The 16,255-nt window shown below is 62.7% G+C and overlaps 1 protein-coding gene and 1 pseudogene across 9 annotated transcripts in view; one reads left to right on the plus strand and one right to left on the minus strand.

The window, feature by feature from the left end:
• LOC117978246 (neuroblastoma breakpoint family member 15-like) overlaps window positions 1–16,255 on the minus strand; it is a 512,107-nt pseudogene that overhangs the window by 103,739 nt on the left and 392,113 nt on the right.
• Window positions 1–16,255, plus strand: part of LOC103785123 (palmitoyltransferase ZDHHC11) — a 53,216-nt gene that overhangs the window by 5,255 nt on the left and 31,706 nt on the right. For all 9 annotated transcript variants that reach the window (XR_010112639.1, XR_010112638.1, XR_010112641.1 and 6 more), the window contains exons 2-5: window positions 7,319–7,540; window positions 9,439–9,617; window positions 10,486–10,587; window positions 14,079–14,203. Coding sequence is in view for 5 of the 9 variants with exons in the window: in XM_034964908.3 (XP_034820799.3) it covers window positions 7,319–7,540; window positions 9,439–9,617; window positions 10,486–10,587; window positions 14,079–14,203 (628 nt within the window). In the remaining 4 variants the exon portion in view is untranslated. The remainder of the gene's footprint in view (window positions 1–7,318; window positions 7,541–9,438; window positions 9,618–10,485; window positions 10,588–14,078; window positions 14,204–16,255) is intronic.

A 16,255-nucleotide genomic window follows, 5' to 3' on the forward strand; every position in this document is an offset into this window, starting at 1 on the left:
CCGGCTCGCTGTCCTCTGTAGGGTCTGTGCCCCCCGGCTCACTGTCCTCTGTGGGGTCTGTCTCCCTGGCTCGCTATCCTCCCTGGGGTCTGTCCCCGCAGATCGCTGTCCTCTGTGGGGTCTGTCCCCGCGGCTCGCTGTCCTCTGTGGGGTCTGTCTCCGTGGCTTGCTGTCCTCTGTGGGGTCTGTCCCCGCTGCTCACTGTCCTCTGTGGGGTCTGTCTTCCCGGCTCGCTGTCCTCTGTGGGGTCTGTGCTCCTCGCTCGCTGTCCTCTGTGGGGTCTGTGCCCCTGGCTCGCTGTCCTCTGTGGGGTCTGTCCCCGCTGCTCACTCTCCTGTGTGGGGTCTGTCCGCCCGGCTCGCTGTCCTCCGTGGGGTCTTTCCACGCTGCTCACTGTTCTCTGTGTGGTCTGTGCCCCTGGCTCGCTGTCCTCTGTGGGGTCTGTCCCCGCTGCTCACTCTCCTGTGTGGGGTCTGTCCGCCCGGCTCGCTGTCCTCCGTGGGGTCTTTCCACGCTGCTCACTGTTCTCTGTGTGGTCTGTGCCCCTGGCTCGCTGTCCTCTGTGGGGTCTGTGCCCCTGGCTCACTGTCCTCTGTGGGGTCTGTGCCCCCTGGCTCGCTGTCCTCTGTGGGGTCTGTGCCCCATGGCTTGCTGTCCTCTGTGGGGTCTGTCTCCCCGGCTCGCTGTCCTCTGTGGGGTCTGTGCCCCCCGGCTCGCTGTCCTCTGTGGGGTCTGTCTCCCTGGCTCGCTGTCCTCTGTGGGGTCTGTGCCCCTTGGCTTGCTGTCCTCCGTGGGGTGTGTCCCCGCTGCTCACTGTCCTATGTGTGGTGTGTCCCCCTGGCTCACTGTCCTCCATGGGGTCTGTCCCCCCGGCTCGCTGTCCTCCGTGGGATCTGTGCCCCCCGGCTCACTGTCCTCGGTGGGGTCTGTCCCCGCTGCTCACTGTCCTCTGTGGGGTCTGTGCCCCCTGGCTCGCTGTCCTCCATGGGGTCTGTCCCCCCGGCTCACTGTCCTCTGTGGGGTCTGTGCCCCCTGGCTCACTGTCCTCCGTGGGGTCTGTCCCCGCTGCTCACTGTCCTCTGTGGGGTCTGTCCCCGCTGCTCACTGTCCTCTGTGGGGTCTGTGCCCCCCGGCTCGCTGTCTTCGGTGGGGGTCTGTCCCCGCTGCTCACTGTCCTCTGTGCGGTCTGTCCCCCCGGCTTGCTGTCCTCCATGGGGTCTGTCTCCCGGCTCGCTGTCCTCTGTGGGGTCTGTGACCCTGGCTCACTTTCCTCTGTGGGGTCTGTCCCCGCTGCTCACTGTCCTCTGTGCAGTCTGTCCCCCCGGCTCGCTGTCCTCCATGGGGTCTGTCTCCCTGGCTCACTGTCCTCTGTGGGGTCTGTCTCCGTGGCTCGCTGTTCTCTGTGGTGTCTGTGTCCCCCGGCTCACTGTCCTCTGTGGGGTCTGTCCCCGCTGCTCACTGTCCCCTGAGGGGTCTGTGCCCCTCGCTCGCTGTCTGTCCTCTGTGGGGTCTGTGCCCCCAGGCTCGCTGTCCTCCGTGGCGTCTGTCCCTCTGGCTCGCTGTCCTCTGTGGGGTCTGTCCCCCGGCTCGCTGTCCTCCGTGGGGTCTGTCTCCCCGGCTCGCTGTCCTCCGTGGGGTCTGTCCCCCTGGCTCGCTGTCCTCTGTGGGGTCTGTCCCCCCGGCTCGCTGTCCACTGGGGGTCTGTCCACGCTGCTCACTGTCCTCTGTGGGGTCTGTGCCCCCTGGCTCGCTGTCCTCTGTGGGGTCTGTCTCCCCGGCTCGCTGTCTTCCATGGGGTCTGTCCTCCCGGCTTGCTGTCCTCTGTGGGATCTGTCTCCCCGGCTCACTGTCCTCTGTGGGGTCTGCGCCCCCCGGCTCACTGTCCTCTGTGGGATCTGTCCCCGCTGCTCACTGTCCTCTGTGGGGTGTGTCCCCCTGGCTCGCTGTCCTCCATGGGGTCTGTCCCCCCGGCTTGCTGTCCTCTGTGGGGTTTGTGCCCCCCGGCTCACTGTCCTCGGTGGGGTCTGTCCCCACTGCTCACTGTCCTCTGTGGGGTCTGTGCCCCCTGGCTCGCTGTCCTCGGTGGGGTCTGTCCCCGCTGCTCACTGTCCTCTGTGCGGTCTGTCCCCCTGGCTTCCTGTCCTCCATGGGGTCTGTCTCCCCAGCTCGCTGTCCTCTGTGGGGTCTGTGACCCTGACTTGCTGTCCTCTGTGGGGTCTGTGCCCCTCACTCGCTGTGTGTCCTCTGTGGGTTTTGTGCCCCCTGGCTCGCTGTCTGTCTTCTGTGGGGTCTGTGCCCCCAGGCTCGCTGTCCTCCATGGGGTCTGTCCCTCCAGCTCGCTGTCCTCCGTGGGGTCTGTCCCCCGGCTCGCTGTCCTCCGTGGGGTCTGTCTGCCCGGCTTGCTGTCCTCCGTGGGGTCTGTCTCCCCGGCTCGCTGTCTTCCATGGGGTCTGTCCTCCCGGCTTGCTGTCCTCTGTGGGATCTGTCTCCCCGGCTCACTGTCCTCTGTGGGGTCTGCGCCCCCCGGCTCACTGTCCTCTGTGGGATCTGTCCCCGCTGCTCACTGTCCTCTGTGGGGTGTGTCCCCCTGGCTCGCTGTCCTCCGTGGGGTCTGTCCCCCCCGGCTTGCTGTCCTCCGTGGGGTCTGTGCCCCCCGGCTCACTGTCCTCGGTGGGGTCTGTCCCCACTGCTCACTGTCCTCTGTGGGGTCTGTGCCCCCTGGCTCGCTGTCCTCCATGGGGTCTGTCCCCCCAGCTCGCTGTCCTCTGTGGGGTTTGTTCCTGCTGCTCACTGTCCTCTGTGGGGTCTGTGCCCCCCGGTTCGCTGTCCTCGGTGGGGTCTGTCCCCGCTGCTCACTGTCCTCTGTGCGGTCTGTCCCCCTGGCTTCCTGTCCTCCATAGGGTCTGTCTCCCCAGCTCGCTGTCCTCTGTGGGGTCTGTGACCCTGACTCGCTGTCCTCTGTGGGGTGTGTCCCCGCTGCTCACTGTCCTCTGTGGGGTCTGTGCCCCTCGCTCGCTGTGTGTCCTCTGTGGGTTTTGTGCCCCCTGGCTCGCTGTCTGTCTTCTGTGGGGTCTGTGCCCCCAGGCTCGCTGTCCTCCATGGGGTCTGTCCCTCCAGCTCGCTGTCCTCCGTGGGGTTTGTCCCCCGGCTCGCTGTCCTCCTTGGGGTCTGTCTGCCCGGCTTGCTGTCCTCCATGGGGTCTGTCTCCCCGGCTCGCTGTCCTCTGTGGAGTCTGTCCCCCCAGCTCTCTGTCCACTGTGGGGTCTGTCCACACTGCTCACTGTCCTCTGTGGGGTCTGTGCCCCTGGCTCGCTCTCCTCTGTGGGTCTGTCTCCCCGGCTCGCTGTCTTCCTTGGGGTCTGTCCCCCCAGCTCGCTGTCCTCCATGGGGTCTGTCTCCCCAGCTCCCTGTCCTCTGTGGGGTCTGTGCCCCCTGGCTCACTGTCCTCTGTGGGGTCTGTCTCCTTTGCTCCCTGTCCTCCATGGGGTCTGTCCCCGCTGCTCACTGTCCTCTGTGCGGTCTGTGCCCCTGGCTTGCTGTCATCTGTGGGGTCTGTGCCCTCTGGCTCACTGTCCTCTGTGGGGTCTGTGCCCCCGGCTTGCTGTCCTCTGTGGGGTCTGTCTCCCCGGCTCGCTGTCCTCTGTGGGGTCTGTGCCCCCCGGCTCACTGTCCTCTGTGGGGTCTGTCTCCCTGGCTCGCTGTCCTCTGTGGGGTCTGTGCCCCCCGGCTCGCTGTCCTCTGTGGGGTCTGTCCCCGCTGCTCACTGTCCTATGTGGGGTGTGTCCCCCTGGCTCGCTGTCCTCCATGGGGTCTGTCCCCCCAGCTCGCTGTCCTATGTGGGGTGTGTCCCCCTGGCTCGCTGTCCTCCGTGGGGTCTGTCCCCCCGGCTCACTGTCCTCCGTGGGATCTGTGCCCCCCGGCTCACTGTCCTCGGTGGGGTCTGTCCCCGCTGCTCATTGTCCTCTGTGGGGTCTGTGCCCCCTGGCTCTCTGTCCTCCATGGGGTCTGTCCTCCTGGCTCGCTGTCCTCTGTGGGGTCTGTACCCCCTGACTCGCTGTCCTCTGTGGGGTCTGTCCCCGCTGATCATGTCCTCTGTGGGGTCTGTGCCCCCCAGCTCGCTGTCCTCGGTGGGGTCTGTCCCCGCTGATCATGTCCTCTGTGGGGTCTGTACCCCCTGGCTCGCTGTCCTCTGTGGGGTCTGTCCCCGCTGCTCACCGTCCTCTGTGCAGTCTGTTCCTCCGGCTTGCTGTCCTCCATGGGGTCTGTCTCCCGGCTCGCTGTCCTCTGTGGGGTCTGTGACCCTGGCTCGCTGTCCTCTCCGGGGTCTGTCCCCGCTACTCACTGTCCTCTGTGGGGTCTGTGCCCCTCACTCACTGTCCTCTGTGGGATCTGTGATCCCTGGCTCGCTGTCCTCTGTGGGATCTGTGATCCCTGGCTCGCTGTCCTCTGTGGGGTCTGTCCCCGCTGCTCACTGTCCTCTGTGGGTTCTGTCCCCCCGGCTCGCTGTCCTCCATGGGGTCTGTCTCCCTGGCTCGCTGTCCTCTGTGGGGTCTGTGCCCCCCGGCTCACTGTCCTCTGTGGGGTCTGTCTCCCTGGCTTGCTGTCCTCCATGGGGTCTGTCCCCGTGGCTCACTGTCCTCTGTGGGGTCTTTCCCCCTGGCTTGCTGTCCTCTATGGGGTCTGTCTCTCCAGCTTGCTGTCCTCTGTGGGGTCTGTGCCCCTCACTTGCTGTCTGTCCTCTATGGGGTCTGTGCCCCCTGGCTCACTGTCCTCTGTGGGGTCTGTGCCCCCCGGCTTGCTGTCCTCTGTGGTGTCTGTCCCCGCTGCTCACTGTCCTCCGTGGGGTCCGTGCCCCCCGGCTCGCTGTCCTCTGTGGAGTCTGTGCCCCCTGGCTCGCTGTCCTCTGTGGAGTCTGTGTCCCTGGCTTGCTGTCCTCTGTGGGGTCTGTCCCCGCTGCTCATTGTCCTCTATGGGGCCTGTGCCCCCTGGCTCGCTGTCCTCCTTGGGGTCTGTCCCCCTGGCTCGCTGTTCTCCATGGGATCTGTGCCTGCTGCTCGCTGTCCTCCGTAGGGTCTGTCCCCCGGCTCGCTGTCCTCCGTGGGGTCTGTCCCCGCTGCTCGCTGTCCTCCGTGGGGTCTGTACCCCCGGCTTGCTGTCCTCCGTGGGGTCTGTCCCCGCTGGTTGCTGTCCTCCGTGTGTTCTGTCCCCCCGGCTCGCTGTCCTTCATGGGGTCTGTCCCCCGGTTTGCTGTCCTCCGTGGGGTCTGTCCCCGCTGCTCGCTGTCCTCCGTGGGGTCTGTCTCCCCGGCTTGCTGTCCTCTGTCCCCCTGGCTCACTGTCCTCTGTGGAGTCTGTACCCCCGGCTTACTGTTCTCCGTGGCGTCTGTCCCCGCTGCTCGTTGTCCACCGTGGGGTCTGTCTCCCTGGCTTGCTCACATTTTCTCCAATTTGGATGTATTTCTTTTTCCAATCGTCCTTTCCGGCCCTTGGTGCAGAGTTTCGACCTGAAGTCTTCAGTCTTCTCAAAGTTCTTCAGTGTTTTCTTTTTTCTCTCACAGACTCTCCACCTTTCTCTTCCGAAATCCTAACAGATGAATGTGTTGTCTCCAGGCTCAAGGCTCCAGGCCGCTGAGCGATTCCCCTCTTCTCCTCTCTAAGATCTGTGGTCCTTCCTCGATTTGATCTTCCAGGTTTTACCAATGTGACTTTTGGCGACATCATTTCTGTTTGTTGGCACTTTCATTTGGGTTTTGTTTTTAACTGGGAATTGTGTTTTTACAAGTTTGTCTTTCTGTGTTTCTATTTCCTTCCTTGGCCACTTTGACTTTTGTTTCTTTTTTTTTATTTTTTTTTGAGATGGAGTCTCCCTCTGTTGCCCAGGCTGGAATGCAGTGGTGCAATCTTGGCTCACTGCAGCCTCGACCTCCCAGGTTCAAACGATTCTCATGCCTCAGCCTCCCGAGTAGCTGGGATTAGAGGCATGTGCCACCACGCCCTGCTAATCTTTGTATTTTTAGTAGAGACAGGGTTTCGCCGTGTTGCCCAGGCTGGTCTCGAACTCCTGACCTCAGGTGATAGGCACGCCTCGGCTTCCCACAGTGCTAGGATTACAGGCGTGAGCCCCCCCGCCCAGCCAAAGAACCATGGTCCTGTTTCATAACTGTGAGTCTCTCGGGTCTCCCAGAGACATTCTTGTGTGACTCAAGCCCCAGGGTCCTGTGGCCCCGCATCCGCCTGGTGTCACATTTAGAGGACCAGGGAGGAGCCACCAAAGGCAGCGCAGAGCCACTGTATCATGGACGTTCACGACTGCAAGAACGAAGAATTGCTAACTATTTCTCAATGTCTCTCTTCTCAAAGAAATACATTTAATATCAACTTCATTTTCTGAAGATTTTTTCCCAAAGAGACAACAAGGACTTTGAGCGAGGCATAACGTGGTGAAGCTTCCTAACCCTCCTCTGTAGAGACCGCCCAGCCCCTGAAGATCAACGCCCCACCCTGTAGCGGCCGTTGAGTGTCTTTCACTGCCCCTCTGTGACACCACATCCCTCCCTCCCCTGCCGCCCTCCCCACCTGACTGGCCAGGAGCGGCCACAGGGTTTTCAGAACCTCCCAGCCACTGTCCACCTGGGCAGAGACCCCAGCCCCGCGTGGCTGGATGGGCTTCCCTCTCCTGTGGAAGGGGAGACACACAGGACCCTGTGAAGTGAGCTCTCGGGTCCTGCTCCTCTGGGAAGCTCGGGGAGGATCTGGCAGGTTTCAGTGTTGCAGCAGTGAGTAACAGCTCGCGAGCTCTTCAGGCATTGCCTCAGTTTCTCACAGGTGCAGCCCTCTGCTCAGTGTGGCCTCTTTCTGATGTGGGTTTTCTTCTTGCACCTGGGGAGTCCTGGGTGAGCCTGTGTATTCGTGAACGGGTTCTGGGACCTGTCGCTGTGTGGGGGCTGTTGAGCACTCCCCAGAACGTAACAAATCGTCAGGGGAACTGACGGGCGGTCGCGCGGGCACCGGGGGCCTGGCCAGGTCCTCCGCCCAGGGTCTTCCACACCCTGGAGAGCCGTTTTCCGTTGCCACTCGGCTCTGGCCGGGGTGAGATTCTGCAGCATGTCTGTTCATTCCCCTGGGCAGTGCCCTGCACTAACTCCAGCCCAGCCCCTGCTCCCTCTGCGGGGAACATGGCCCCAGGCAGTGCTGGGCCTTTGGCTGTCAGTGCTGGTCCTGACGGCTGTGTTCCCAGTCCCCTTGGTCTCTGTGACAGTGGGTGGGGCCGGCCCTCCCAGGATCTGACGGCGCAGGTCTTCCCCTTCTGTGTCCTGCAGATGGACACCCGCTCCGGGAGCCAGTGTTCCGTCACCCCAGAAGCCATACTCAACAATGAAAAGCTGGTCTTGCCACCCCGCATCTCCAGAGTGAACGGCTGGTCGTTACCCCTGCACTACTTCCAGGTAGTGACCTGGGCTGTCTTCGTGGGCCTTTCCTCGGCCACCTTCGGGATCTTCATTCCCCTCCTGCCTCACGCGTGGAAATACATTGCCTACGTGGTATCCTTTTCATCGTGGCATGGTCTAAGCGGGAGGGGTTCCTGGAGGACCCTGCGATGGACCTGGCTGTGGGATCTGGGCCATGGCTTCCTGGTGGCACCAGTCACCTGCCCTGGGCCAGACTATGTCCCCCGAGCCTGCAGGTGGGCCCAGTGGCCACTCGTGCTCTGTGCAGCCCCTGCTTAGGGTCAGGACAGGACAGCGTTGGCTGAGGGGGCTCCGGAGAGGGAATCTGTCAGGAGGGACAGCAGCCCCCTGGCGTGGCGCAGGACCCGCCCTGCGGGCAGCCTTCCACTAAAATCCCTGCGCAGCATTTTGCACATGGCCAGCACCTTTCTTCTTGCCCCTGGTGCCAAGGAGGAACAGCGCCGTGCCCCGCAGGTCAGCAGCCTGCGTTTCCATGCCAAGCTTAGGCCACACTGCAAGGGCCTCTGGGCTGCCCTGCGGAGATGGCTGTCAACCCTGAACTCCTGGCTAGAAGGCGGTCCAGGGGCCAGGCAGGGTGACTGGAGGGCCCCGCACTCTACCCCTTCTATTTGGTTGCCATGGAGAGTCTGTGTTGGTCCCAGGGTGAGAGGAGGAGGGAGCCAGGATCTGAGGGCGGGAGCTGACGTCCCAGTCATGGGGAGTCTAGCTTCTCCTGGCTCCAGGGGACAAGGACCCTCTCCCCAGTGCCCCTGCAGCCAGGCTCTGAGCCCAGAGGGCCCAAGAAAGAGGCCCAGGGTTCCTGAGTGAGTCTGGGGTCCTCAAGAGAGTCTAGAGTCCCTGAGAGAGTCCGGAGGGGTCCTGAGGGAGTCTGGGGTGGGGTTTCCCTGAGCTATTCTTGGGGAGAGGGTCCCTGAGTGAGCTGTCTGGGGCCTAGAGGGAGCGGGTAGGTTGTGCAGCTCCCTCCCTCCTCCCCCTGCTCCTCCTGTCTGCGGCTGTCTTCTCTCCCAGTGCTCAGGGGTCTCTGGTATGAAAGAACCCAGGCTCCTCCAGGGCCTTTGGGGCTGCATCTGGCTGTGTTTATACCTGGGGCGTCCCTCCTGTGGCCCTGCTCTGTCCCTCAAGCTGTAAAGGGTCTTGGGGTCACTGTGCTTGGCTGGGCTGACTGAGCCTCTGGGGGTGCATTGCATTCTGTGGGGGATTTGCCCTGTGTCCAACAGGGATGAACCAAAAGGGGCATGGGGGCAGCCTTCCCGGTCCCCGACTGGCACAGGGCTGTGTGTGCAAGGCCAATGGGTAGCCTCATCTCCTCTAGGCCTGGGTGAGCAAGGCTGTGTGTACAGGGCCGATGGGTGGCCTCATCTCCTCTAGGCCTGGGTGAGCAGGGATGTGTGTGCAGGGCCAATGTGTGGCCTCATCTCTAGGCCTGGGTGAGCAATGCTGTGTGTGCAGGGCCGATGTGTGGCCTCATCTCTAGGCCTGGGTGAGCAGGGCTGTGTGTGCAGGGCCATGTGTGAAGGGCCGGGTGTATGGGGCCGTGTGTGCAAAACTGGATGAGCAGGGCCATGTGAGCAGGACCGGGCATGGGTGAGCTGGGCTCAGGTGAGCAGGGCTGGCTGTGCAGGGCTGGGTGTGCAGGGCCAGATGAGCAGGCCCAGGTGAGCAGGGCTTGGGTGTGCAGGGCTGGGTGAGCACACCCAGGTGAGCAGGCCTAGGTGAGCACGCCTGGGTGAGCAGGGCCAGGCGAACAGGGCTCAGGTGTGCAGGGCTGGGTGTGCAGGGCTGCGTGAGCAGGGCCATGTGAGCAGGGCCATGTGAGCAGGGCCAGGCCTGGGTGAGCTGGGCTCAGTTGTGCAGGGCTGGGTGAGCAGGGCTGACCAGTGGTCGCGCCTCGTCTGGGCCCTTGGGCCTCACGGGGATGCCTCGTGCCAGGCTGACCAGGCCCTGGGCCAGGTTCTTCCTTGACATACCAGGTGACCGGGGGGATCTTCTCCTTCCACCTCGTCGTCCACCTGATTGCCTCCTGCATCGACCCGGCTGACTCCAAAGTCAGACTCATGAAGAACTATTCTCAGCCCATGCCCCTCTTCGACAGATCAAAACATGCACACGTGATCCAGAATCAGTTCTGCCACCTGTGCAAGGTCACCGTGTGAGTGTCTGCCCTCGCTGAGGCCCCAAGCTGTCAGGGTCATCTCCAGGGGCCCGGGGCTCAGGTCACTGCTGGCCCCTCAGGGCCCATGCAATGGCCACAGCTGATGCTAATGGAGCTTCCAGGGCCTGGCCCTGTGGCTGCAGGTGGATAGCCCCTCATCACGCTGTGAACCGGGTGCAGTGCTGGGCCGCCCCAACTCCTCCGCAGGCAGGGCTGAGACTGGAGGGCTGGGTCTGTCACCTGTAGGTGACCCGCTGCTCCCCTGGAATGAAACGCAGCAGCACTCAGGCATGTTTGGTCCTCAGTGGATTTTGTGCATGAGTTCCCTCCCCTGAGGTCCCGGGGCAAGAGAGCACTGCCTTTCTTGGGGATTTTCAAGACAAGCCCTTAGGAAAGAGGGAGGTAAGGGTTCCAGTGTTTCCAGGGGCCCTGGAGGCCTCTGTGATGGCCTAGGGGATGGCCACAGGGCTGCTATCGGCTGCAAGGGAGGCCCTGTAGGCACAGGTGGGATCCAAGCCCCCGGCCTCAACTCCTGGAACCATGGGGCAGGCGCGGCCTCCTCCAGGGCCATGACCCAGAGTGAGGCTGGTGTAGGACGGCTGGTGGGGGGAGTCTATGCTCAGGGCAACCACAGACACAGCTCCTCCTGCTCTGTGGCTATCTCTGCCCACAGCTGCCCTGCTTCTCCTCCTCCCCACAGGCCTCAACACCCTCCCCCAGCCTCCCATTCCCTGCTGGATGCCCACTCCCCAGGCCACACAGGGCTGGTTCCTCCAAGGCACCTGGCTTCCAGTGATGGACCTCTGGCCCTGCCCCAACCTGCGCACTTGGGGCCTGACAGGCATTCCCCGATTCATCCCTCCAGGAACAAGAAAACCAAACACTGCATTTCCTGCAATAAGTGTGTGTCCGGCTTCGACCACCACTGCAAATGGATCAACAACTGCGTGGGAAGCCGGAATTACTGGTGAGGGGCACAGCGGGGATGGCCGGCACGGGCCAGGCTTGGGGGAATTTGGAAGGGAGGGGTCTGTGGGCAGGGGTCCTCGTGTTGAAAGGGTGGAGGGTCCTCTTGGGGCCGCGTCCCTGTCCTGATGTGGTGACGCTTGGTGCCTGCATGCCCTGGCCTCCTGTCTGGCCCTGGGGCTGTGGTGCAGCCGTCCCTGGACAAGCTCATCGGCACAGAGTAAGTCCCTGGAGGTCCCCCATGGGCACTTGCGGGGCCACACTGGCTGAGGCCTCCTGACCACGCTGTCCTGGGCTGGGCTGCCTTCTCTCCACCCAGGCAGAGGCCCATCCAGCACAAGGGTGGGGCCACGGAAGGGCAGTGGGCACCCAGCGCAGATGGACGAGAGGTGTTTCCCCTGAGCATGATGGAGACTCACAGATGAGAGGTGTTTCTCCTGAGCGCGGTGGAGACGCAAGGACGAGAGGTGCTTCCCCTGAGCACGGTGGAGGCTCATAAACTAGAGGTGTTTCCCCTGAGGACGGTGGAGGCTCATAGACGAGAGGTGTTTCCCCTGAGCACGGTGGAGGTGCAAGGATGAGAGGTGTTTCCACTGAGCACGGTGGAGGCTCATAGATGAGAGGTGTTTCCCCTGAGCACGGTGGAGGCTCATAGACAAGAGGTGTTTCCCCTGAGCACGGTGGAGGCTCATAGACGAGAGGTGTTTTCCCTGAGCACGGTGGAGGCTCATAGACGAGACGTCTTTCCCCTGAGCACAGTGGAGGATCCAGGGACTCTCAAGGCCCCGTGTGCTGAGCCCTGGCTGTCTGCAGCACTGTGTTGTGAAGATTACCAGGGAAAAGAACCACGCTTGCTCCCCAGCTACTCCGTGCTGACCTGAAAGAGGCCTTGGTGTGCGTGGGAGTGGGGACCAACGTTGCCTGTCACAGGACGCACCGGGGGGTCCCTGCCCTGCCTCCCTGCCATCCCGTCTGGAGCACAGCATGTGTCCAGAGAGGCTGAGCAGCCCGGCAGGGACAGAGAGGTTGCATGACCGCACAGCGAGTCCAGAGGCTGCGTGAGATGGTAGGGGCCGGGGAGACCCACCCGCCTCCTCCCCTGGAGAAGAGCAGCTCCACGATGGCCAAGGTGGGGCCAGCTTCTCTGGCTCACGCTAGCCCCAGGTGCCACTTCCTTCTGGACTCATTCTGCTCTCGTGCCTCGAGCTGGCTCAATCCGGCGGGTCCTGGTGGGGAAGGTGAGGGGGTGAGGGCCCACAGGCAGGTGGCAAGGAGAGAGTCTGCCTTCCTCAGGAGGGGTGCTGGAGAGGGACCACGTGGGCGCCAAGTATAGACACCATCTGTGTGTGGGAAAGGGGCATCAGGAGAGCAGGGCTAGGGTCATGGGCGCCCTCGGCTTCGGGCAGCAGCCAGCGCCGGCATCTGTGCCAACCTCGCTTCTGTCCCTTCATCCGCCAGAGGCGGAGAGAGCAACGGAATTGAGAGCAAGATGAGGAAAGTTGAGGAGCTGATGGCAGAGCCCCCGCAAGGGACGCCGAGCTGATGGCGGAGCCCCTCTGAGGGAGGCCGAGCTGATGGCAGAGCCCCTGCGGGGAGGCCCAGCTGATGGCAGAGCCCCTGTGAGGGAGGCTGCATACTTTGTAGTGATAAGAGAGGAAGGGGGACGGAAAGAAGGCAGGCGGCACTGGTGTCCTGGGAAGACTGCGAGCGCTGGCCTCGGACTCTGCAGGTTAAACACGGGCAGCAGGGGCAGGAGGCTGTGCTAACCAAGAGGAGAGCGGCCCTGGGTGGCTGCGGGGAGAGGAGGCCCCGCATGAATGGCTCTGCCCCATCCTGTGGGCTTTGGTCTCTGTGGTCTTTGGTCTCTGTGGTCTTAGAGACCCGCCTTCTTTCCTGGATGAAGAGGGAAGTCTTGTCCAGAGAGTAGGATGAGGATGAGGGGTCTTTACTCCCCACAAGTGGGCTCAAGCCCAGGAGGACTGGGGGCAGGGTAGGGCGTGTCCGCTGCCTGGAGGGGCTGCTGCTTTGGAAACCTAAGCTGTGAGAGGGAAGGCAGTATGAGGGAGCAGCAGTCAGGGAGCCGCTCACGCCCGGAGCCACCCCTCACCCCTGGATTATCCAGAAGACTCTTAGAGGGAGGAGGAGCGCGGGGAAGGCAGCTGTGCCCTAACTGCGTCTTCGGACGACTGCGGCATTCATGCTCTGTCCTCCAGTTGAAAATAGAAAAAGGGATTTAAACAAGCTTAGGTGAACATAATACAATGGAAAAGATTAAAGGAGGTTAAAGGATACTTTTAAAAAAATATCATCGTGGCAGAAAGACCAAGGGAAGATGGTTTAGTCAAAGTGTGTTCCAGGAACTGCTGCCCAGAATTGGTTTTTCTGGATGGATTATTCTCTGCATCTTTTGAGCAAAGACGAGAGACTGGGAGTGGATTTGGTCTCACGTCTGCAGCATGGACATCGCTTTTGGCTCAGATTTGCACGAGACCCTTGGAGAAGGGGGGACTGTAGCCGAGGAGTGACCGGGCTCCTCCAGGGCCTCCTCAGCCCGAGTTCCCTTTGGGTGCAGAGATCCAGGTCCCTGAGCCTGCAGGCCCTCCTGGGTGCCACGGCACTCTCATGGCTCTCCCCTTCCCTGGCTTCAGTGCCTTTGCCTAGCATGGTGCCATGGAGACCCCAGCACAGACCATGCTCAGGGCCCCCTGAGTGGACCCAGCCGGCGTGCTCCTTGGCTGGTAGGGAGCCCTGTCTGCATCAGGTGGAGTCGGGAGGTGCGGGCAGAGGCCCCAGAGCTGTGACACTGGAGACGCTGTGTGACCCTCATGCTCCGCTGGTAGGCTTGGGCGAGTCACACCGCATCTCTGACCTCACTTTCCCCACTCATGAAAAGGGCTGGTTCCCCCTCGTCACAACCTCCTTGTTCCTTGTGGGGATTAAAGGCAATCACGTTTGCAAGAAGCGCTGCCTGCATTGCTGGGCGGTGTGCTGGTGGGAATGTCCCACGGCCACCCCTCTCCAGCGAGAGGCCTGGAGACCTGGGGGGGTGTCACAGGACGGCACAGAGACAGGAGCCTGAGCTTCCAGGCATGGTCGGGAGTGGGGTTTGAGGCCAGTGTTGGGCGGTGGCCAGGCGCCCTCAAGTGGACGCCCACACTGACCTGTCACCTCCACCCTATGGGCTCCAGATGCCCTGCGCGTCCCCACCCCTGCCCCTGCGCCCCCTACACCTGCCCTACGTGCCCCCGCCCCTGCCCCGGATGCCCTGCGTGTCCCTGCCCCTGCCTCCCCGCCCCCACACCTGTCCCACATGCCCCGCATGCCCCTGCACGTCCCATGCCTGCCTTTGTGTGTCCCCTGCCCCTGTGTCCCCCACGCCCACCCCTGCCCACCCTGTGCACACCCCCTGCCCCTGTGCCCCCCACACCTGCCCCTGCGCCCCCACTGCTCCCACGTCCCCACCCCCATGCCTGCCTGTGTGTCTCCCGGCAGGTTCTTCTTCAGCACTGTGGCCTCGGCCACAGCTGGCATGCTCTGCCTGATTGCCATCCTGCTGTACGTCCTCGTCCAGTACCTCGTGAACCCCAGGGTGCTCCGCACGGACCCCAAGTATGAAGGTACGTGGCCGCCGCTCTAAAGGGGCCTCATCCTCGCCTCCAGCCATCTTTCCGGGCGGTAGTATCGGGTCTGGGGTGGTCGGCCCCTCTTGTCCCAGGGAGAGGCCGGGGCAGGCAGCCCCAGGCAGGCTCTGACCTGGCCCGACGGCAGCAGCCCAGTGTCCACACAACTCAGCAGCCCCCAGCGCACAGGAGGCAGGCTCAGGGAGGGCACTGGCCAAGCTGCTCTGTGGATGCTGCCAGGTCGTGTCAGGCGAGAGACAGTGGGGTCCACCTCTGCCCCTGCGCTCCGCAGTCAGCCCTGTAGCACCTGTCACACCATCCTGTGGGGCCATGTAGTTGTGGGAGGGTGGGGGTGCCCATCCTGCAGGAGCAGCCCATGGGGAGGGAGAGTGGAGGCAGCGCTGAGGGTGCTGGGCTGTAGGCTGCGGTGCGCTGAGGCCCTTGGCCAAGTGGGCCTGGAGCCTGGGCCTCGGGAACCGATGCTCACACTGAGCCACTGGAGAGACGTGGCGGTGAGGACTGTGGGCTCCAGAGGCGAGTCCACGCCTAACCCAGATCCCATGATGCCAGCATCCTTGGGAAATGGGCCTGCAGCTGTGACTTAAGATCTGAGGTGGGAGGGTCATGCTGGGATGTCCCAGTGGGTCCAAATCCAGCCACGAGTGTGCTCGTAAGAGAAAGGAGAGATGCAGAGGGGAGGCGGCCTCGTGAGGATGGAGGCAGGGGTGGAGTCACACAGCCACAGCCCGGGGTCGCCCGGAGCCACAGGAGCTCGCAGAGGTGGGAGGACCTCGCTGGACCCTGCGGAGGCAGTGTGCCCACCTGTCCTGCAGCTGGACGTCAGAGCCCTGCCTCAGACTGCAAGAGTCTGCTGTAGAAGCTGCCTCCACCCGCCACCACTTGATGTATTTATTGCAGCAGCGCCGGGACCCTGACCAGGAGGACCTGGGCCAGAGAAGCCCCTCGCGGTGCAGGACAAGACTGCCAGTCTCAGCCCCAGGCATGGCTGCACCCGCACTGCACACAGCCCGGGTGGCGAGACAGGGAGGACTTGCATGCCCCTTGTTCCAGAACATTCCAGAGCCAACATGGTGTGACATTTTTTTCAAGGATGAGCTTTGCCAGCTCCATGTGGAAGGCCCTAAAGCTCCTCCTTCCACTTCGAAGCATGACTGATGCCTCCAGGGCCTCACAGCCACTTCTGAAGCACTTCCTGAAAGCCAGCTCCACCCTGGCGAGGCCCTGACCTCGGCGGACCCAAGCCCAGGACGATGCCTGTTGCGTTCTTCTCCCCACTGTAGCAAGTCACCTTCCCCAGCAGCCACCATGTTGTCTGGGCTCTCCCTGTGGGGGATGCCAGGGGAGAGTGAGAGAGCAGAGGTGGCCAAGATGGCATGTGCTGCCTTCTCTCCTGGAACATGCTGCTTCCACATGGCAGTGCCAGTGTCTCCGTGTGAATTCATTGATTGTGGCTTGAGCGAATTCCTGGGTTTGCTGTTCCAGATGATTCTGCAGGGCTTCAAAACCAGCAGAGCCCTGAGCAAAGCAGCTCCTTGTTCTCATGGGCTGAACTCATCATGATCTCCCTGGCTAAGGGGGGCAGCATGGGGTCCAGCCCGGCCCAGGCACATGGAGCTGCAGTCCTGTCAGGCTGAGTGTGGTGTTTGCCTTCTAGGATGGCCCCCGAGGCCGCCAGTTCCAGAGAGGGTCTGTCACCCAAAGACATCCATGCTGAGTCACCCAAAGACATCCATGCTGAATCCAACCCTCTGCCATTCTGCCTTGCCCGACCCTCTGCCATTCTGCCTTGCCCAGCCCTCTGCCATTCTGCATTACGCCTGATTTTTGGAAGTGTTGTGGTTTTGAGTGTTGGCAGCCCAGTGTCACAGAGGACCATATCTTAGAAATGACCCCAGGCGGGAGCTGTGGCTTTCCTGTTCTATTTGAAGACAGCTGTTTTAGGGTGCAGAGGGTCCAGGGACACAGAGTGGGCCATGAGGAAGGGATGGGTGCTGGGGCCTGGCAGAGATGGCAGGCGCTGTGACCCCG

This window comes from Pan paniscus, chromosome 1, assembly GCF_029289425.2.
Source record: "Pan paniscus chromosome 1, NHGRI_mPanPan1-v2.0_pri, whole genome shotgun sequence".
Lineage (NCBI taxonomy): Eukaryota > Metazoa > Chordata > Mammalia > Primates > Hominidae > Pan > Pan paniscus.